At 43.9% G+C, this 22,310-nt stretch overlaps 1 protein-coding gene across 7 annotated transcripts in view; it reads left to right on the forward strand.

Moving 5' to 3' along the window:
* Nucleotides 1-22,310, forward strand: part of DMXL2 (Dmx like 2) — a 429,248-nt gene that overhangs the window by 310,660 nt on the left and 96,278 nt on the right. For 2 of the 7 annotated variants that reach the window (XM_082252816.1, XM_082252818.1), the window contains exons 27-31: nucleotides 5,313-5,443; nucleotides 14,115-14,363; nucleotides 14,551-14,682; nucleotides 14,955-15,136; nucleotides 20,720-20,853. In XM_082252816.1, coding sequence (XP_082108942.1) covers nucleotides 5,313-5,443; nucleotides 14,115-14,363; nucleotides 14,551-14,682; nucleotides 14,955-15,136; nucleotides 20,720-20,853 — 828 coding nt within the window. The remainder of the gene's footprint in view (nucleotides 1-5,312; nucleotides 5,444-14,114; nucleotides 14,364-14,550; nucleotides 14,683-14,954; nucleotides 15,137-20,719; nucleotides 20,854-22,310) is intronic. The other 5 variants (XM_082252819.1, XM_082252821.1, XM_082252820.1 and 2 more) reach the window with 3 other exon arrangements.

Genomic DNA, 22,310 nt, shown 5'->3' on the forward strand with positions numbered 1-22,310 from the left:
AGGCCTTCATTGTGGGGGTTCCTGGCCGCATGGCACGACCTGGGCGCCGCCATCTTAAGTGTGGGCAATGTGTATATTTTTCCCATAGACTTGTATGGGGCAGCCATTTTTCCTGAGCTTCCTATTAAAATGCATTGCCAACCATTTTTGTGTAGTCCTTTTAAACTGCACTAGCAGCGTGACCTTTTACATCCAGGCTGAGGTCACTTTTTGTGATTCTTCTTCCTGCTGCAGGCCGTTCAGTATTGTTCTCTCTGGAGGTGGTAGTATTGGGGTCCTTGCAGACATATCGCTGCACACTCTGCAGTTAGTGTATATTTAAGGGGGGGCTCTGCAGACTGCTGCGATCAGCGGTGGGAACCACGATCGGCGCTTCTTGAAGTGACAGTACTTTTTTTCTGTAACTTTGAATATGGAGTCCCAGGCTGTAAATTCACCCTCAGACCCCCTCTGTGCAACTCCCGGACAGTCCGCAATTTCAGCAGCTCTGAAAAGCCTGGCAACAAAAGTTGATTTTTTCATGAAAAAGGTTAATCGGCCAATAACTTTGAAATTGGCTGATGAGCCCACACCAGCAGGGACACTGGTGGCCTTTGGCTCCCGCAAAACCCAAAAGTCTGGCAAGGTTTTTCCCTGTCCCGAGACTTTTCATGATATAGTGAATGACCAATGACGGTGCGTTAAGCACGTGCTAGTTGTGCCAAAATGCTTTAAACGCCGGTATCCTTTTGCTGATACGGTCTCCAACCATTGTATGGTGCCATCTAAGGTGGACCACCCTGTTTCCAGGTTGAATAAATCTGCTATTGTGCCTGTGGAAGATTCCCTGGTTTTAACAGATCCGGTGGACAGGCAGGTGGAATCCCTTTCCCGCCATCTTCACCTGTTGGAGAGTTCCATTTTGAAACAGGTCTTTGTGTCTATTTTGGTATCACAGACCGTTACGGAATGGATTAGGGTTCTGAAAGGGAACTTGGACCCTGATGTAGTTCCCCCAGAAGTGATGGAACTTGTGGACCAGATAGCCCAGGCCCTGGGGTTCCTGTGTGATGTGTCCTTGGATGCGGCTCCCCTGGTGGCCAGAGTTTCGGCTGTGGGGTTTGCCCTATGGCGCATGGTTTGGCTGAAGAGCTGGTCGGCTGACTAAGCTTCCAAGAAAGCCCTGACGGATCTCCCTTTTCTGGGAGAGCGTTTGTTTGGCAACTCACTGGTTGAGTGGATCAAGGGTCTGACTGGCGGGAAGAGTACTCTTCTTCCTCAATCCTCTAAAGGTAAAACACCCCGAGCTAAGCGGGGTCCTTCCTTTACTGCTCATAGACGTTTTTTTTTCGTGTCCCCGGGGCGCAAGAAAAAGGTAAGCCATTCAGAGCTTCTGGAGGGTCTAAGAAGCACTGGGGCAAGTCCAAGACTAGTCAGTCCGGTGCTGCGGACAAGTCCTCTTCAGCATGAAGGGGCACCCTCCCCCATTTTTGGGGTGGGGGGACATCTGTGCTTCTTTCAGGAACCCTGGACTTCCTTCGTTCAAGACAAATGGGTTTGCAAACTGATTTGTTCTGGGTACAAAATTTAATTTTGGTCCCAACCGGAGGACAGGTTTTTTCAGACAAATATTCACCTGTCTCCAGAGCATTTGAAAGATCTTTGGGAAGCTGTGCAGGACCTCCTGGCTCAAGGAGTGATCGTGCCGATTCCTTCACAGGAACGCTCTCAAGGTTTCTATTCAAACCTGTTCACAGTGCCCAGAAAAGAGGACAAGGTGCGTCCAATCCTGGATCTCAAGGCTCTGAACTGCTTTGTTCAGGTGCAGAAGTTTCGAATGGAGTCCTTTCGACGGTGGTGGCATCCTTGAATCAGGGGGATTTTATGGCCTCCATCGAGATCAAGGATGTGTATCTCCACTTTCAGACCCTTCAAGAATTCTGGTGGACAATTTCAATAAATCTGCTCTATCGCCATCTGTACAGGTCACTAATCTGGGGCTGACTCTTGACTCCGCTCTTGCGAGGGTCTTTCTCCCCTTGGACAGGCTTCAGAAGTTGAAAAGGGCGATCAGGTTGCTGATGGAAGCCGATCAGTCCTCCCTGCGAGCCTGCATGATGTCGTCCTTCGAAGCAGTCCCGTTTGCTCAGTCTCATTCCAGGCCTCTGCAGAAAGAGATACTGGCAAAATGGAACAGGGACCCTTGGTCATTGGACCAGAAGATTTGTTTGAGTCATCTCACGAATTTGACCCTATCCTGGTGGGTCCAGTCTCCTGCCTTGTCAGGGCAAGTTCTTCCTGCCGCTGTTCTGGACGGTGGTCACCACGGATGCCAGCCTGTCATGCTGGGGTGTAGTGCTGGGGAAGCTCTGTGCCAAGGGGACTTGGGCGTCAGAGTCCTCTTTGCCGATCAACATTCTGGAGCTCAGAGCAGTCAAGCTTTGCCTGTTCCACTGGACAAGCCGGCTACGTGGTTCTCTGGTTCAGATATAGTCGGACAATGCCACAGCTGTGGCTTTCATCAATCAAGGGGGCACCAAGTGTGTCCTGGTGGCCAAGGAGGTGGCCGAGATTCTGGTTTGGGCAGAAGCCAATGTTGCAGCTCTTTCCGCAGTACACATTCTTGGTGTGGAGAATTGGCAAGCGGATTACCTGAGTCATTGGGTGTTGGATCAAGGGGAATGGTCCCTTCATCTGGAGGTGTTTCACCCCCTATGTGACCGGTGGGGGAATCTGGTGGTGGATCTGTTGGCATCTTGCCTCAACAGGTAGGTCCAGAGGTTTGTGGCCAGGTCTCGGGATCCTCTGGCTGACGCCACAAACGCTCTGGTGGCTCCTTGGAGCCAATATCGACTGATTTTATGCCTTCCCTCCGCCCGTACTCCTGCCCAGTTTTCTTCGCCGGGTGGTGGTGGAAGGCATTCCGGTCGTTCTGGTGGCGCCAGACTGGCCTCGGCGAACTTGTTACATAGACCAGGTAAAAATGGTTGTAGATTCTCCATAGAGACTTCCTCTGCGGGAAGATCTGCTGTCTCAGGGACCGATCTTCCTTCCTACTTTGCAGTCACTGGCTTTAACGGCTTGGCTGTTGAAAGCTGGTGTTGAGGGATAGAGGCCTTTCCGACTCGGTGATTCCTACCCTTTTGAAGGCCAGGAAGTCGACGTCCAGGAAGATCTATCAATGTACATTTCATGGTGTGAATCGCTGCAGCTGCACGCTCGCTTGTTTTCTGTAGCTAGGGTTTTGGCCTTTATACAAAAACGGGTTGAGCAGCTCCTGGCGTTGGGCACTATCAAGGGCCAGGTGTCAGCCTTGGCTATTTACTTCCAACACCCGTTGGCTACTAATAGCTTGATTCGCACTTTTATTCAGGGGGTGCATCATCTGGCTCCTCCGAGGAGATCTCCATTACCTCTGTGGGATCTCAATCTGGTTTTGTCTGTTCTTCAAAAGCCTCCTTTTGAGAATATTAAGGAAATTTCTCTGCTTTCCTTGTCGACGAAGTTTGCTTTCCTAGTGGCTATTACTTCTGCTCGCAGAGTATCTGAATTAGCGGCACTGTCCTGTCGTTCGCCTTATTTGGTGATCCACAGGGATAAAGTGGTTCTCCAACCTAATCCATCTTTTCTCCCTAAGGTGGTGTCGGATTTTCATCTTATTGAAGACATCGTGTTGCCTTCCTTATGTCCTAAGCCTAAGCATCCCAAAGAATTTGCCTTGCACTCTTTGGATGTGGTTTGGGTGATAATAGTTTATCTGACGGTTACTGAGTCCTTTAGAAAATAGAAGGCACATTCTACTAGAGCGCTGAGTGCCTCTTGGGCTTTTTGCCATCAGACCTCGGTTGTACAAGTTTGCAAGACAGTGACTTGGTTGTCTGTGCACACCTTTCACAAGGTGGATTTGTTGGCATCTTCGGATGCCTCTTTTGGCCGCAAGGTTTTGCAGGCTGCTGTTTCATAAGAGAATGTTTTTTTGTTTCTCTTAGGGGTCCTTAACCTGGGTGATCTCCTGTTTGGTTGAGCTCCATGTTACCCAGTGGGCTAAGTTTAGCCTTGGAGTTTACATTACTTTCTGGTTGTGTTCTTCCCACCCTCATGCCTACATTGCTTTGTCACATCCCATTCAGCTAATGAAGATGGAGGCTGTGTCTGTCAATGGACGATAGAGAAAACAAGATTTTTGTAAGATCAGAGAAAAAGATTTTATGGTAAGAAGTCCATTGACAGACGCAGCACCCGCCTCTCTGATATGGGGATGTTTTTTTCTTCACTGCTTACAACTAAACTGGTTTGCTGAGCAGAGGGTATGTGGGTTATGCCTGTGGGGACGGCCCCGTGGGCGTGTATATTTACATTTTTTATTAAAAGATTTTACGGTAAGATCTTACAAAAATCTTGTTTTTCCATCTGTCTGGAGGATATGATCGGATGGGATCGTATGAAAACGCACTTGCGGTCTTTTTTCATCCAATCTCCCATAGAGGAGAGGGGATCTGACTCTGTAAATTAAGCGGAGATGGAGCTGTCATCCGTTTGCTCAGCGGGGATCGGTGGATCGATCCCCACTGAGCAAAATGGAGTCCGCTGGGTGGAAAGCCCATGTGAAAGGACCCTAATGAGTATTGCGTTACGTTACGTTTACAGAGTGTTGTTAAATGAAGAGGGAATGCTACACCGTGGTAAACATGGCCCTGTCCCAACTTTTTTGAGATATGTTGCTGCCAGTAATTTTAAAATTACCTTAATTTTTTTCTTAAAATTGTATATTTTTTCAGTTTAGGCATTTGATATGATTTCTATTGAAATATGGTTTTATGAGATTTGCAATCATTGCATTCTGTTCTTGTGTAGATCTTACACAACATCCCACCTTTTGTGGAATTGGAGCTGTATATTTACTTTAAACAAAATAGGTAAATTTTGTGTAAAATGTCTTGTCTGTTTAGCAGGATAAACTCATTGTGTATAATCATGCTAAAGAGAATTATTTATGCTTAACACAAAATAATATCCCTAAGTTGTTTTTGAGCCCAATTTTCCCCACCCTCTGCTATGTTACTGTACCTCAGGGTTTGTGAATTATGTTTTATTGGTCATCATTTTCATCCTCAATCCAGCCTTAAATGTCATTTGTTGTTTTTTCTTTTTTTTTTTTATTTGTAATGAGAAAACTCTTAGTAAGCCATAGATGATCCTCATTCCTTCCCATTTCCTGCAACCCAAGCAGAGTCCTCAGTACAGCTAGTTATGTTTAATTTAAACTAATATATTCATGAATTAGGAATGTCATTTTGTGGTTATTTGGTTGATCATATTCAATTATTGTGCAGCAGTCAAGCAGAAGCAAATCAGTTTACGGGAATGGTTTATCAAGGACTTCTTTTAAGTGAACGAAGACGGCTTAGGACCGAGAGCATTGAAGAACATGCTACTCCAAATTCACCTCCTGCCTCCTGGCCAGGTGAGGTCAATGCTATTAACATCCTAAATTTTTCTTAATTGCTCATAGCTATGTTTTAGTATTTTATTTAGCTATGCTTATACATACTGTTAAGAATTGACCACACCATTTCTTTAGAGTTGAGAATTTCTGCTCTACATCTTTCCCCTTGTTAAGCCATTAAAGAGGTTGTAAACTCGTTTAACTTTTTTTTTTTTACAACCTGAAAGACAAACACATAATGAGCTAGTATGCATCGCATACTAGCTCATTATGAAATACTTACCTTACAACGAGCCCCCGCCGTGCCGCTCACTCACCTGTATGACGGGCGACATGTTCAGTTGCCCATCTTCCGGGATCGCGGCATCCGGCCATCTGATTGGCCGGAGCCGCGGTGACGTCACTCCCACGCACGCGCGCGGGAGCCGATGGTCAAAGCACGGGACTCTGAAGGAACGGCACCAGCAGCCGTTCCTTCAGAGCGCATGCGCCAGTGACGTCACTGGCTGCATGCAAGGTAAATATCTCCTAAACAGTGTATGTTTAGGAGATATTTACAGTACCTATAGGTAAGCCTTAATATAGGCTTACCTATAGGTAAAAGTTACAGAGAGGGGTTTACTTCCTCTTTAAAGAGGACATACGTCCAAAACAATTAATTTTGGTTTTAGATAATGAATAAGGATTTAAGGGAACATGTGAAGATTTCACTTGCTTATTCAACTATATTGGGACTTTAAAAGGTTTGACCACTAAAGTAAAAAGATTAATTCTGGCAGGCAGGAGAAGCAAATCTAAGTAATTTAGTGGGTATTTACATATAATACACACAGGCCGTCCACAACCAACCTCCCTTAAGACACATTTTCTGCCATAGAAGGTATGTTAGGGCAGAATAAAAATAAAAAATAGGTTTCTCTTTCATTCATTGACAAACACAGCGCATATCTTCTTTGACCCTTGGGTTATGCTGCTCTCTAGGAGTAGGACTAGGTGGAAACCAAACTTGACTATGCCCCTAGGGAAGTCCTAGCGGGTATACTTCTAACTTCCTGCTATAGGACTACATCCTAGGGCAGTCCTAGGGGGTATACTTATCACTTTCTGCTATAGGACTTAAGTTTTTTTCTGCCTTGTCAGGAGTAAGGACCTGGTTCCTTGGTGGGATTTCTGGTCCTGGCATTTTTTCTTTTTGAAATTTTATTTTTTTCTCCTTTTATTATTTTCTGTCCCTGTGAGAACCACAATCAACTGCCGGTCTGGGGGGATGCACTGGATATCCTAGATTCTTACGATCTTCCCAGTCTGGCCAGTGAGCGCGACCCAACTTTAGCTCTGCGCTAGGTCAGCCGCGACATAGCCCCACTGGACGGGGGCTGCCGGCGAGTGAAACACCTCGCGAGGACTCATAGCCATGGTCATGACACTAATCACGACCTGAGTCGCAGGGTACCTCTGGCTGCAGCACCCCCATTTCAAGATGGTGCGGTGGACTACTCGTAGAGGTGCCCAGGTGTGGTGAGTAGTAACCTGTCCCCCCTCCCTCCACTGGGAAAAATTTGGGGTGATACGGCCCTTTTCACAGGTTGGTAGGCCCCCTCTGTGTCCTTACTTCTTGCCTGGGTTCCCCCCTCACTAGCAGGGTTCCCCTGCCATGTACCCTCCCTTACCCCTCTCAGTCCCCCCCTCCCCGGGGTGGCCTGGCTACTTCAGGCACGGGATCCATGCAGTGTTGTGCTGGGGGGGAGGGAGCACGCCACCGGCGGCTCACAATGAACATTTTTTATGTGGCAATGTCAGAGTGGGGGTCCCTGTTAGAGCCGCCCTAGCTGACTGCAAGTACCTGGAGGGCCGTTGGGGGCCTGGGTGCTGCGCTGTGTGTGCCACCATTTTGCTTAGGATGGTTGTTTTACAGCTTTGGCAGCCATGTTTGTGTAGCCCAGCGGCCATGTTTTTGTAGTTTCATTGAGATCAATGTGGCGGCCATTTTCATGTAGCCTGTGGAGAAGTGCTGCAGTGGTGGGTCTCTAGGGGCAGGACTTCAATTCCTCCTTTTCTTTGATCGTCACATGGCAACCAGATTGGCGCTCTGCATCCTTCCCTAAGTCGGTGGTGAGTCCCTGCGGGTATACAGTTTCATTTTTCTGCTATAGCAGCCCCGCAGGTGCGCTGGGACTTGTAGTACTGCCGCTGCAGCAGTGGGGGGGTTTGTATTGCAATTTTTTTCACATATGGGTTAACCATGGAGACCACGGAGCATGTCTCACCACTTGACCCACTCTCGGAAGCTGCTGGACCCTCTGGCTTTCAGTCTTCCCTGGCGGCCATGAAGGTGGTCCTGCAGTCACTAGTGTCTAAAGCTGATATGGTCTTTCAAAAGCGGCCTAGCAAGAAGCACCCCCGCCTTCATCTGCCTCCTCAGATTCTGAGTCTAATCTGACCCACTGGGTCTGCATCCACGCACCTGAGTGCTTTGACAGTGAGGATGAATCCTCTTCCACTACAGCCATGCACGAAAGGGGGCTTGTGGAGGCACTGGTTGTTTCAGTGAGGGAAACTTTAAAATTGGAGGACCCAGCTAATTCTGCATCGGTGCAATTTCGTACCCACAGACCATCCACAGTGACTAGGGTGTTCCCCTTTCCATGCCTATTTTGACGAGATTGTCGCAAGTCAGTGGGGTTTCCCGAAACGCATGGTTGGGATAGAAAGAAAGGGGGGAAGGCAGTGGCGCTGCCTAGAAGTATTTATTAAATATTATTGTGACCAAGGGGACAAAAAATTATAAACATGTGAATTGCCTAATGAAATTGGAATGGGTTCAAAGGAAAGTGTCTAGTGCTCAAATGGAATGTCCAATAATTTTAGGTTTGGAGATGTGAAATATAAATAAATAGATAAATTTGAAACTTATAATTAGATAGTGGTACAAGGAATCGGATCTGGTAAATATAATGAGGGTTATAATATCTATTTATTGCTTATAAGAGAATATACACACCGTCTGGTCCAACAGCACTCCAGCACTTTAGTTTATTTTGGTTACACTTCTCGGATTCATACGGAACCACATTCCGGTCACCTTAATACTTAATATACTTATAATACTTAATATACTTTGGGTATATGTGATATTTGCACTATCACTTGAGTTTATACACTATTTGCACTACTTGTCAATTTTTGCACTTTATATTTAATTAAGGTTTTAAGAAATTGTGCAATTCTATTACAGTATATTATATTTGCATTATCGGATCCGCTTCTTTTTAATGCAGTACTATATATATATGACATTTTATTATGTACCATTCTTCTGATACCTTTGATTTGAAGCACTTTTTTTATGGGATTTTATCCATTATGACTTATTATTGTTAATATATAACGGATCTGATTCCCTGTACCACTATCTAATTATAAGTTTCCAATTTATCTATTTATTTATTTATATTTCACATCTCCAAACCTAAAATTATTGGACATTCCATTTGACTACTAGACACTTTCCTTTGAACCCATTCCAATTTCATTAGGCAGTTCACGTTTATCATTTTTTGTTCCCTTGGTCACAATATTATTTGATAGACACTTCTAGGCAGCGCCACTGCCCCACTGCCTCCCCCCCCCATTCTTTCTATCATACTATACATCCTCTGGATTATAGACAAGAGGCGGGCTGCAGCCATTTCCTATTTTTGCTTATATTATCAATCTCATATCCTAGCGCAGAATTTTTTGTTTTTCCATGGTTGGGATACCTAAGCATTTCGCTAAGAGGGTATCCTTTTGAAGAGTCCCTTTTAAAAAAAAACTGACAGTTCCACCAGTGGTGGATTCTCAGGTTTCCAGATTGAATAAAGCCACGCTTCTTCCGGTGGAGGATTCCCCCGTCTTTTAAGGACCCTGTGGACAAGAGAGCTGAGGCTCTGGTCTGATACCTTTACACTGTGGCAGGTTCAATTTTGAACAATAAAAATAAAAATTCAGCGCTTAAAATCAAATGGATGGGTAAGCAGCTGTACACCAGGATAGGTCAAACCTACCAAAACCTATAATATGCAATAAAAGAAAATAAAGTGCAGCGCTATAAAATTACAAATAGTGTATAAAATCATTCACATTAAAATGTATAAAATGCACAATAAAAAGCATGTGGATCATAAATCATAAAGTCCTTAAAAGCTGATTTCCAAAGTGAAAAACAGGAATATTTAAAACGACACTGCAAACGTGACTCCTCCACCACAGATAATACAGCCTCTCACCTCCTGTATTCGACCACTAGGGGTCACAACACTTTGTATCAGTAATTTTGAGGCCAGTGTTTGCCATCACCTTGGTCTCCCAGACGTTAATGGATTGGGCTAAGCTTCTGCGCTAGGATTTGAAAGAGGGTCAACATCCTCCTGAGCTGACGGATCAGTTGATACAGGTGTTGAACTATATCTGTGATGCCTCTTTGGATACAGCCCCTTTAACCTGCAGAGTGTCTGTGACAGCTGTGACCCTTTGCAGCATGATTTGGCTGAAATACTGGTCTGCGAACCAAGCATTCATAAAGGTATTGACTGATCTCCCTTTTGTAGATCTCCTATTCGGAGCTTCTATGGAAGAAATCATTAAAGGTCTTACTGGAGTGAAGAGTACTCTGCTTCCACAGGTTGCCAAAAGCAAAGAGTCTCGTTGTAAACATGTTCCTTTCTTCTCGGCTCACAAACGGCACTTTCGTCCCACTGGCTCGCAGGACAAAGGACAAAAATCCACCTGGAACTTCGCGGGAGGTTCCAAGAGGCCCTAGGCTGGTAAGTCAAAAGCGGGTTCCACTGGTTCTGCAGACAAGCCCTCCTCGGGCACCCCTCACCCGTTTCTGGGGTGGGGGGACGCCTATGTTTCTTTCCAGACCCGTGCATCTTTTTCATTCAAGACAAATGGGTCCACGAGTTGATTTAGTCTGGTTACAAGATCGAGTTTTGGTCCTTGCCCCTTGCAAGGTTCTTCCCTTCCAACTTGCGCCTGTCCCCGGATCGGCTGCAGGGCCTTTATGGGGCGGTGCAGGATCTGCTATCACAGGGATTAATTGTGCCAGTTCCAGAGTTGGAATGTTTTCAGGGATTTGATTTAAATCGGTTTACTGTACCCAGGAAGGAAGGCAAGATCCATCCAATCTTGGACCTCAAGGCCCTGAATCGCTTTGTGCAGGTTCAGAAATTTCAGATGGAGTCCATTCGCATGGTGGTGGCATTCCTTAATCAAGGGAATTTTCTGGCCTCTATCGATATCAAGGACACTTACCTTCATATTCCAATATATGTCGGGCACCAAAGTTTTCTTCACTTTACTGTTAGAGAGGAGCATTATCAATTTGTGGCGTAATACTTAAGTCTCGCCTCAGCTCCTCTTGTGTTCACAAAAGTGTAGGCCTCGGTGTTAGCCTTGTTCAGGCAGAGGGGGATTGCAGTACCTAGACGATCTCCTTCCGTGAGCAATGTCTTCGTCTGTCCTAAAAGACAATCTGGACATCACTGTGTGAACTCTGCAAGAGTTCAGCTAGATACTGAATTTTCAGAAATCAGCTCTGACTCTGTCCAACAACCTGGACTACCTGGGCCTGACTTTGTATTCCGCCTCAGCTAGGGTGTTTCTTCTGGAGGCGAAACTGCTGAAGTTGCAGCATGTGATTTGGCTCCTGTTGTCCAACCGTCGGTTGTCCCTCAGGACTTGCATGCAAGTGCTGCGCTTGATGGTCTCCACCTTCGAGGCGGTTCAGTTTGCTCAGTTCCATACCAGGCTTGCCAAATTCTTGCCAAATTAAACAAGAATCCTCAATCTCTAGACTATCTGATCCTGTTGAACCGGGGTGCGAGAGGATCCTTGATGTGGTGGTTCAGTTCCCAGGCGCTTTGACAGGGGGAAGTCCTTTCTCCCCCTGTACTTGGACAGTGGTTTCCATGGACGCCAGTCTGTCTGGGTGGGGAGGTGTCTTGGGCACTGTTCCGGCTCAACTGCTTTGGGCTCAGGAGGTGTCCAGTCTGGCGATCAATATCCTGTAGATTCGAGCGATCAGGCTTTGCCTGTCCCTGTGGACGGATCGTCTGCAGGGGTGTCCGGTAAGGTTTCAATTGGACAATACCATGGCTGTGGCGTATGTCATTCATCAAGGGGACATCAAAAGTGCCCCGGCAGCCAGAGAAGTAGCCGGCATTCTAAGGTGGACAGAACGATATGTTCCGGCCCTTTCTGCTGTGCACATTCCAGGAGTTGAATATTGGCAGGCGGACTACCTCAGTCGACAGGCGTTGGAGCCGGGCGAATGGTCTCTTCACCTGGAAGTGTTTCAACAACTGTGTCTCCAGTGGGGGACTCCCGATGTGGACCTGTTGGCCTCTCATCTCCTCATCTCAACCGAAAGGTTCAGAGGTTTGTGGCAAGATCTCGGGATCTTTTGGCCGACGCTCTGGTGGCCCCTTTGGGGTCAGTGTCGTCTGATTTACGCCTTTCCTCCACTACAGCTTCTTCAGAAGTGATTCCAGTCATTCTGGTGGCTCCAGACTGGCCTCGCCGGTCTTGGTACACAGGCCTGGTAAGACTGGTAGCCGATGTTGTTTGGAGGCCCCCCTCAGAGAAGTTCTCTTGTCTCAAGGGTTCGGGCAAACAAGTTGTATCTGGTGGCGACTGAGTCGATTCGGAAATCGGATTCCTTGTTTGTCCTTACGGATGGGTCTTATAAGGGGCAGGCCACATCTGCTGCGACCATTTCTAGATGGATCAGGCAGACAGTGGTGCAGGCCTATTCCCATAAGGGTCAGGATCCTCCTTTCCCTGTTAAGGCGCATTCTACAAGTGCGCTTAGTTCCTCCTGGGCCTTCCGCCATCAGGTGTGGTCGTCTGTGCATACATTCACAAAGTTTTACAAGGTGGAAGTACTCGCATCTGCAGATGCTACATTCGGCCGCAGGTTTTGCAGGCTGCCGTTGCAGAGGGTGTATTTTTATTGTGGTGAGCTTAAGTTGTTCCTGGTTGAGCTCCTCGTTTACCTGGTTGGCTGTGCTTAGCCCTTTTAGGAATTATGTGCATTGCTGTGTTTTTTCCCACCTTTCATGTTGACACTGCTTTGGGACGTCCCAAGGGTCAAAGAAGATATGGAGCTGTGTCTGTCAATGAACGAAAGAGAAAACTGGACTTTTGTCTTACCGTAAAATCCTTTTCTCTGATGTTCATTGACGGACACAGCACCCACCCCTCTGTTGAGTTTGGTTATGTATTCTTCTGTCACTGCTTGTTACAAACTCCTATAGCAGGAAGTGGGAAGGTATACCTCCTAGGACTACCCTAGGGGCGTAGTCAAGTTTTGTTTCTGCCTAGTCCTAATCTTATGGTGAGCAGCATAACCTAAGGGTCAAAGAAGACATGGAGCTGTGTCCATCAATGAACATCAGAGAAAAGGATTTTACAGTAGGACAAAAATCCAGTTTTTGTAGAGATGTATGCAGAGATACACAAGTACAGAAAGTGCACTCTGCTCCTAAAACTGATCCATGGATAGCCATTCCCTCTCGACTGAATGGAAATTTTGCAAAACTTTTGTCGATCAGCAGCTGCAACCAATTTGTTGTGGCCGCTGATCAGTGTATTCTGACAGCAGAGGAGTCCTGCTGTCAGATTACAATTGCAGAGTGGGAAGGATTTCTCCATCCACCTTGTTTGTGTGGATGGGGGATCCCGTTACATTTTTATTTTTACCAAACAGCCCACTGGCTGATCTCTAGCCAGCCTAAGTCACCGAGTAGTGGTAGCCTTGCCCAGTTTACTTTTGCTAAACTTCTTAGACCCACCTACTCTCCCTTCTACACAACATAATGGTTAATCATTTTGTTGTCCTAGGATAAGGACAAAGAGGGCTAACTTCTTTCCTTGAAATTACACAGAAAGTGTGCATAACACACAAGACAACTCAAAATTTCTGATATGATCACTACTTATTTTGCAATATCAATGATTATTCAAAATATTAACAGTCATTTGCAGTTATCGATCGGAACACTTTTATAAACAGCTTGAAAAACCAAACAATGACAGACAGATGACATTTGTCTTTCGTAAATTAAATGTGAAATGCAAGGCTTTTCAGAAGTCCAATGATAAAAGCGAAGATCATTTACTAAATCTAAAGCTTGTCATACACCAGCAAAATTTGTGTGGCCATTCCTGGGACATCTTGGAAAATTTTTTTTGATCAGCCGCTGCAGCTGTTGATTAGTGTATTCTGACAGGGTGACTTTGTTAGAATGAAATGTCCCAGAGGGACACCTCTTTACTGTCTGATTGACGGGCAGTTTACACTAGAACACACATGTTTTGGTTTTGACAGTCCATTAATTTCAAGGTAGTGCAGGCGCTAGTTTTGCAAATCACATTGCACCAAACTGCATTGTACTGCGGTACCATGCGGGTTTACGAGATGTGTTTAGGGTGCCAGTAACTATAAATTGCACCCACACGTCTCCCAAGGGCATCATGTTCGCTTGTGATTTGCGCACTGAACGCACCACTTTCTGTAAATTGGCCCCAAATGAAAACAACTTTTTCACCCATTAGTTTGCGAAGAAAAGATTCTGTTTTTCCAGTTTATTTTTACCATGTCATTTTGTTTCTTCCTTAATCATTTTAGTTTTTTTTTCCCCCCCAGGTGTTAGTTCCCTTATAAACCTATTAAACACAGCTCAGGATGAAGACCAGCCCAAGCTCAATGTCTTGTTGTGTGAAGCTGTTGTTGCAGTCTATGTGAGCTTGTTAATACATGCCCTTGCTACTGACTCAAGCACAGAATTGTTTCGATTGGCTGCCCATCCTCTCAATGGTCGAATGTGGGCAGCTGTTTTTGGAGGTGGAGTCAAGCTTGTTGTAAAGCCAAGAAAACCACCAGAGAGCATTCCAGGTACTTTGCTTTTCAGTTACTTAAGTGGTGGGTCTGTTTACGCTCGCTGTCTTAGCGGTGAACTTGTAGTGAGGTTTTCGTCTCCTTTCCTACAAAATTCTGAATATATGGAGCATAAGTACAAAAAATAAGGCACAGCCAGTATTTTAAGTTTTGCTCATATTTATACTTAATGTATCTCATCCAGGTAGTGAGCAACAAAAAACTCAGTGTGCTCTCACTTTTCCAAATGAAGAACAACCCACAGCAGACACTGCAATGCTAAACATTAAAGGCAATGCTTCTGTTATTGATATGGGACAAGAGTCTCAAGTGTATGGTGAGAAACCAGTGTTGATGATTGCTGTGCTCAGAGTCTGAACTGTATGCCTTCCTTCCTTCAATCACTTACTGTTCTGTGAAAGAGCACTTTGAAAATAATGCATGATAAATCAAATGAATACAATATCACACAATCACTGTGTTTTCCACATCTAGGCTTTCATATCTATATTTTTGTTTAAGTGGATGTTTAATTGCGCATGCAGAGTTATTAGGAAATTGTGGCTGCTCCATTATAAGTCCAGTGAGTTTTCTGGTTTCTCATGACAGCTATACCTGCCTTAACAGAAGAAATCGATAAGCATCGTCGTCGGTTTAACATGAGGATGCTGGTGCCTGGTAGACCAGTTAAGGATGTGGCTGTTCCGCCCCCAGTTCCTACTGAGAGACCAACATACAAGGAGAAATTTATTCCTCCAGAACTAAGCATGTGGGACTATTTTGTGGCAAAAGTAGGTGATGAGTTTTGATCAACGGTATAGTGAATGTTATATGTCAGGCTGAAGCTGGCGTTTGGTTGGGTGGGTGCATCTTATTTTCAGTATTAAAAAAGCTCTCAGTATAATCACTGTAAATGGGTAATCTACACAAGACAAAAATGTGTACTTTTCAATTTTAAAACTTGAAGTGGTTGTAAACCTCAGACATGAAATATGAACAAAGCATATCCCTCTATAGTGTGTACTTGTCTATTAAGAGCACTAAGTGTAAGTTCTGTCTGCTGCTTCCTTCCTCTGCTATTGACATGAGTCACTTCTGACATGTTTTCCTGACACCATAAGAGAAAAGGTGACAGGAGGGAACTCCAGCTCATTGACAACCTCAGCTCTGTTCCTGTGTGAATTTGGGGGTGGGAGTGTCCCTTCCCACCCCTACCCTCCAATGTGCTCTCACAGCTCTCCTCACTGAGCTCTGCAGAGTAGAACTTCAGCTCTCTGCCCCTTTTTTTCAGACAGCTCAGACAAGCTTTATAATTTTCTGCACTTTGAACAGATGTATAGAAGAGAAGACCGCAGATAAAGAGGTACAACTTATTTAGGAGGATTTGTTTATTCTGTGTGTATCGCCCAAGGCCAGTCATTTCACTGGATATATGTATGGGTTTACAACCACTTTAAAGAGAAACTGTCATAATAGAAATAATTGAACCACCATTATCATTTAAAAAAACTAAACCGTAAAGTTAGCCCAATTTTTTTGTATCTTGTGAAAGATGTCACGCTGAGTAAGTAGATACCAAACATGCTACGGTTTAAAATTGTGCACACTCGTGGAATGGCGACAAACTGCGGTACTTAAAAATCTCCATAGGGGACATGGAGTTACAGTGTAGGTCTATTTTTAGAATTATTGCTCTTGCTCTGGCGATCGCGGTGATACCTCACGTGTGGTTTGAACACACGTGTAGTTTGAACACTGTTTTCTTTTGCGGGCACGACTTATGCGTTTTCTTTTGTGCGTTAGCTCACGGCGACGGGGGCACTTTTAAAAAACATATATATATATATATATATATATATATATATATATATATATATATATATATATATTATTTTTTTTTTTTCTATTTATTTTATTTAATTTTTTATTTAAAAAAATAAATAAAATAAACTGATCACATTTAGTACTGTCACAAGGAATGTAATCATCCCTTGTGACAGTAATAGGCAGTGACAGGTACTCTTTATGGAGAGATCGGGGGTCTAAAAGACCCCAGACCCCTCCATGGCACTTCAAAGTATTCAAAATGCAGAAATCGGCTTTTTTGAAAACTGACCCTTTTTTAAATTTGGCGCCATTAGCAGCTGAGTAAACCGGAAGTGGCGTCATGACGCCACTTCCGGGTTAAACCATTGGAGACGCGATCAAAGCCGAAACCGGCTTTGTTCGGGACTACAACCAGCCGGCGGACCTGGTGGCTCGGGTCTCCCGGTGGGACAGGAGACCTAGGCAGAACCGCGGGAGGGGAGGGATGCCCCCTCCCGCTCGCTAAGATATCGACTGAGTGGCTCCTGAGCCGCATCGGCTGTTATCTTTTGAAAGCCGACCGCTGGCTCTAAAGAACAGTACCCGGATGATGCCTGCAGCTGCAGACATCATCCTGGTACAACCACTTCTCCGAGTCGACGTACAGGTACGTCGATTCACGGGAAGTGGTTAAATATTGAAACCAAAATCACAAAAACAGCCCTGGAGCTTCCAATGTTTTTGAATTTGAACCTAACATTTTATATATCTCATATCTGGTTGTTGTACCATGTACTTGAGTTAAAAAGTATCCTGTTCGCTAATTCTTTCTTTGGAAATACCTTGAAACCCTGCCAGTCCCCCTGTTTTTCTTTTTCAAACTGACCATCCTAGGCATAAGAGCACATCCCTCCTCCCAATGTGATTCGTTTTCAGGCTGTACTGAGAGAACAGCCGGCCTGTCCTCCAATGACCAAGACTTGTGCTGACATGCCCCCTGCACCACCCATAACTGGGAAGATTAGTGTACTGCTGTTTTTCTGCCTCTTGCTGTCATGCTTCTCTGCAGCCTCCACCCCAACCTCTTTAAAGTGATTCTAAAGTCTTTTTTTTTGGTTTTTTTTTCCCCTTTAAAAATAAGAAACATGTTCTACTTGCCCCCTCTGTGCAGTGGTTTTGCACAGAGCAGCCAAGATCTTCCTCTTCTCTGGTCCCTCACCGACACTCCTGACCCTCCCTCCTGTCGAGTGCCCCCACAGCAAGCAGCTTGCTATGAAGGCACCCGAGCGGAGACATAGCTCTGTGTGTCCATTCAGACATGGAGCCGCGGTTTGGCCCACCCCCTCTCTCCCCTCATTGTCTAACTGACTTTGACAGCAGCGGGAGCCAATGGCGCCACTGCTGTGGCTCAGCCAATCAGGAGGGAGAGTCGCGAACAGCTGAGGTACCTATGCAACATCGCTGGATCGAGATTGTGCTCAAGGAAGTATTAGGAGATTTTAGGGGAGCTGCAGCACACTGATGTTTTTTTTTTTCTATCTTAATGCATAGAATGCATTTAGATAAAAAAAAAACTTCTGCTTTTAGAATCACTTTAGACTCCCTATGCAGCTGAGAAGTCATATGATCAAAAAAAGGGTATCGAAAAAAGGGTATATGTATATAATATAATATTATATATATATATATATATATATATATATATATATATATATATATATATATATAAATATGTACACAAATGTTTTGCCTATTTTAACCTAATGAGTTTGCTTTACAAGGTAAGGGTTCACATATGCTTTTAAAAAAAAGTGTGTAGTTGCACATGTCTATTCATACGTTTTTAAGTTCCTTAAAGCCAGTAAAGTAAAAAGTAATTACTGACACTATATTTTCTGGGTACATTTACAAAAATCAGCATTAAGGCTTGTTATATGTTGCTTAAAATGCATTGTCTTTTTAGCGTTTTCCTATCACCAGCCAGCATTCAGTTCAAAAACAACATTTGAATTAAATGTTGTGCTTTCCTTGAAGTTCTTTTCTTAAATAAAGCAGTTATTTATGTTAAAGTACATTTGGTTCTGGAAGATATCGCAAATTACAGTCCTTGCATGTTGCAAGTAAAACAGTTTTCTGCTCTAATTTCTTTTCATTTGTGTGTTACTTTAACCATTTCTGGACCGCCTGCCGCATATATACTGCGGCAGGGCGGCTTAGCTGAGCAAAATCACGTATATGTACGTGATTTTGTGCACAGGTTTTCAAGGGCATGTGCCCCGCTACCGCTGTGATTGGACATAGTGGGAGCCAATCAGCGGGTTCAGCAGAATGACAGAACGACAGCCTGCCTATGTAAACAAGGCAGACCGCTGTTCTGTCAAGGAGGAAAGAGAGAGCTTGTGTTTCAGCTAAGCTAAAACACATCTCTCTTTTCCTCTAGTACATCCACTCCCTGTACAGTTAGAAAGCACTCCCTAGGAGCACGCTTAACCCCTTGATTGCTCCTAGTGTTAACCCCTTCCCTGCCAGTGTCCTTTATACAGTAACAGTTCTTTTTCTGATCACTGTATTGGAGTCACTGGTCCACAAAAAGTGTCACTTAGTGTCAGATGTGTCCACCGCAGTCCGTCCATAAATGTATCCTATAGTTTGTAGACGCTATAACTTTTACGCAAACCAATCAGTCTACACTTATTAGGATTTTTCTTTTACCAAAAATATGTAGCAGAATACATATTGGCCTAAATTGATGCAAAAATTTGAATTTTTTAATTTTTTTATTGGGAATGTTTTATAGCAGAAAGTAAATAATGTTTTTTTTCCCCTCAAAATTGTGGTTCTTTTTTTGTTTATAGCACAAAAAATAAAAACCGCAGAGATGATCTTTTTCTAAACCAGCATGACACCTTTTGGGTAAAGTTCTGCTTTAACAATGCAGTTTTTTAATAGTCTTGTAAATGTAGTCTTGACCCTAATAATGAAGACAGAAGTTGTGTACAAAACCACCATACATTCTCTTTAACTTCCTTACTCAGTCATGCCTCTGGCACTTTAATTATGAATGTGGGTAATTTCACCACTTGTTTACTTTTACTTCCTTTTTCAGGCAAATGTCCTTTATACGAGTACTGTATGTTTGCCTCTTATTTTTCATAGTCTAGATTTATACATGTTAAAATATTTTCCCGAACTTTGTAATACAATGCAGTAATATATAAAGGGATGTGTTTCCATTAAAAGTAGTAATGCCTTTCCCTTAGAAGATATTAAAAATGTCTATAAATCAGAAGTGTTAGAGGTGTTCTTGAACTCAAACATTTTTCTTAACATGTCTTTTGGTATTTGTAGTATCTTGGTAATAGAAGTAACAGTTCATTGTCTTAGTGAGCCTACTGACGGAGTTACATTGTGCATCACTGTCTCACCCATTCAGCAGACAAAATATCTGAAGGTTATGAATCTACCATGATCCCTTTGCCTCAGTTTTCTCCATCAGACACAATATTTGCCTCTGATAAGGGACCACACCACACGTGTTTGATAGTGATCTGTGATATTCCATTCTCGGTTCCATTTGAGTACTTTAATTAAGATAAAGGATTTATATAGCTTACATCTATAGCTGTGAATTACATTGCCGTGATTCATTGTGTTTTAATGTCCTATAGGTTCTGCTCATAAAAGTAGATACATTGGGTCATGCTGGTTTAGAAAAAAAAGCCTTAAATAGCAAAATTAACAATATAGTTGTTTCTACTGTGGACTTGTAGTAGAAAATAATGGACTTCTGTTCCCATGGACTCCAGAATAAAAAATAGGACATTTCTTGCTTGCAATGTAAACCCATTGTATAGTGAACCTTCTACCATTAAGAAAAATGTTACTTTGATAAAAGGGATCTGTGTGTCCCTGAAACATCAGTACACACGGTTGCCATGTAACTGGTTGAAATCATTCAGTCTTAGTCATTGTGAATCACTGGAATCCTCCAGTCGTCATTTTGGTGTCACCGTTGGCAGTACACCCTCCTTCCAATTGTAAGCATTGGAGGTTTAATTGCTATATGGTGTCACAGAGTCAACAGTGAGAGAAGTAAAGAGAGGAGATGGTTGTAATAATGTAACAGCAATGCCTAAGTCTGGTCCGTGTCTATATTTGGTTTATAGTGCAGGTTTATAACTTTAAGAAGTGGAAATTATTCATCAGTTTGACACATTAATATGCTAATTTGACCTAAGGCCCCTTTCACACTTGTGCGACTTGTCCTGCGACGTCGCATGACAAATCGTACTCCATGATTTCCAATAAGTATTGTTCATATCTGTGCAACTTCAAAGTAGTCCCTGAACAACTTTGGTCCGACTTTGATGCGACTTGAGGTCCATGGCCCTTAAGATTACACTGGCATTGCTTCAAGTCCAGTAAAAATCGTGCAACTTTCAGGTCCCAAAAGTGTGAAAAGGGCCTTACTGTATACTTTTAAAATATATATATATATATTTTTTTTTTTTTTTGTACATGTTCCACTTAACTGCTTATCTACTGCTTTCCTCTGCTCTTTATTTCAGCCATTCCTTCCTCTGTCTGACAGTGGAGTTATTTACGACTCAGATGAAAGTATTCCAAGTGATGATGATGAGGATGATGATGCATTTCTCTCTGATATACAAATACAAGAGCACACAAATTCAAGTTCTTACAGGTAAAAGAGATAATTAATTACATTTGTTATAGACATGCAGTTGTACTTGGCAAGCTATTTACAAATCTTATTGTGCCACTTTTTTGCCTTTAGTAGCAGGAGAGGGCAGTAAGGTCAACAGATGGTGTCAGAACTGCAGGGCTGAAAGTTTAGAATTGTTATTAGCAATAGCTAATAGGGGAAAGATGGATACAATAAAGTAAAATTGTTTGGGCATCTTTTTTTGCAAATAAGTTCTCCCACAATGCTCAGCTGTTATTATGTATGTATGTATATATATATATATATATATTAATATTAAGTGCTCTGATAGTGAGGATGATTCCCCTTCTACTACCGGTACAGCCGCATGTAAAAAAAAAGTGCTGGTGGATGCATTGATTGTTTAGATGCAGGAAACTTTAAAATTGGAGGATGCAGCTGCGTCGTAGGCGCCGGTTACCTTCGGTACCCGAAAATCCTCAAAAGCGGCAAAGGTTTTTCCTTTTCCTGCCTATTCTGACAAAATCGTCACGAGTCAGTGAGGTTGCCCTAATCGCAATGTGGTGGTACTTTCGCTAGAAGGTATCCCTTTAAAGAGTCCCTGTTAAAAAAGTGGACCGTATCACCTGTGGTGGATCATCAGGTTTCCAGGCTGAATAAATCCACTGTTATTCCGGTGAAGGAGTCTCCGGCTTTTAAAGACCCTTTTGATAGGAGAGTGGAGACCTTTGTCAGACACATGTTTACTATGGCCGGTGCCAGTGTTCACCATTGCCTTAGTGTCTCAGACCTTGACGGAGTGCATGATTTGGCTGAAATGCTGGTCTGCGGACCAAGGTTCCAAGAATGCCTTATCGGATCTCCCCTTTGTGGGGGATCGCCTGTTCGGGTCTTCCCTGGATGAAATCATAAGGGGACTTAAGAGTGAACAGTACTCTCCTCCCACAGGTTTTCAGGGGCAAGGAGTCTCGTCGCAGACGTGGTCCTTTTTTCTCGGCGCATAAGCAGCTTTTTTCGTTCCTCAGGATCTCAAGACAAAGGATCTAAATCCGTTAGGTCCGCCTCCGGTGGTTCCAAGAGGCCCTGGCCTTGTAAGCGGAGAGCAGGTCCTTCCAGGCCTGCAGACAAGCTCTCTTCTGCCTGAGGGGGCGCCCTCACCCTTATTTGGGGTGGGGGGACGTCTTTGGTTAAACATGGGTGGGTCCATGAGCTGTTTCGGTCCGGCTACAAGATTGAATTTTGGTATTGTCCTCCAGAGAGGTTTTTTTCCTTCCAACCTGGGTTTGTCCCAAGAACGCTTGCGTGGTCTCTTCAGGGCGGTACAAGATTTGCTACTGCAAGGGGTGATTGTTCCGGTTTCAAACTCAAAAAGGTTTTGGAGTTTTTATTCAAACCTGTTTCCAGTTCACAGGAAGGAAAGCAAAGTTCGTCCTATCCTGGACCTCAAAGCCCTGAACCGCTTTTGCGGGTACAGA

Source organism: Pelophylax lessonae (assembly GCF_965119305.1).
Source record: "Pelophylax lessonae genome assembly, chromosome: 4".
Taxonomy (NCBI): domain Eukaryota; kingdom Metazoa; phylum Chordata; class Amphibia; order Anura; family Ranidae; genus Pelophylax; species Pelophylax lessonae.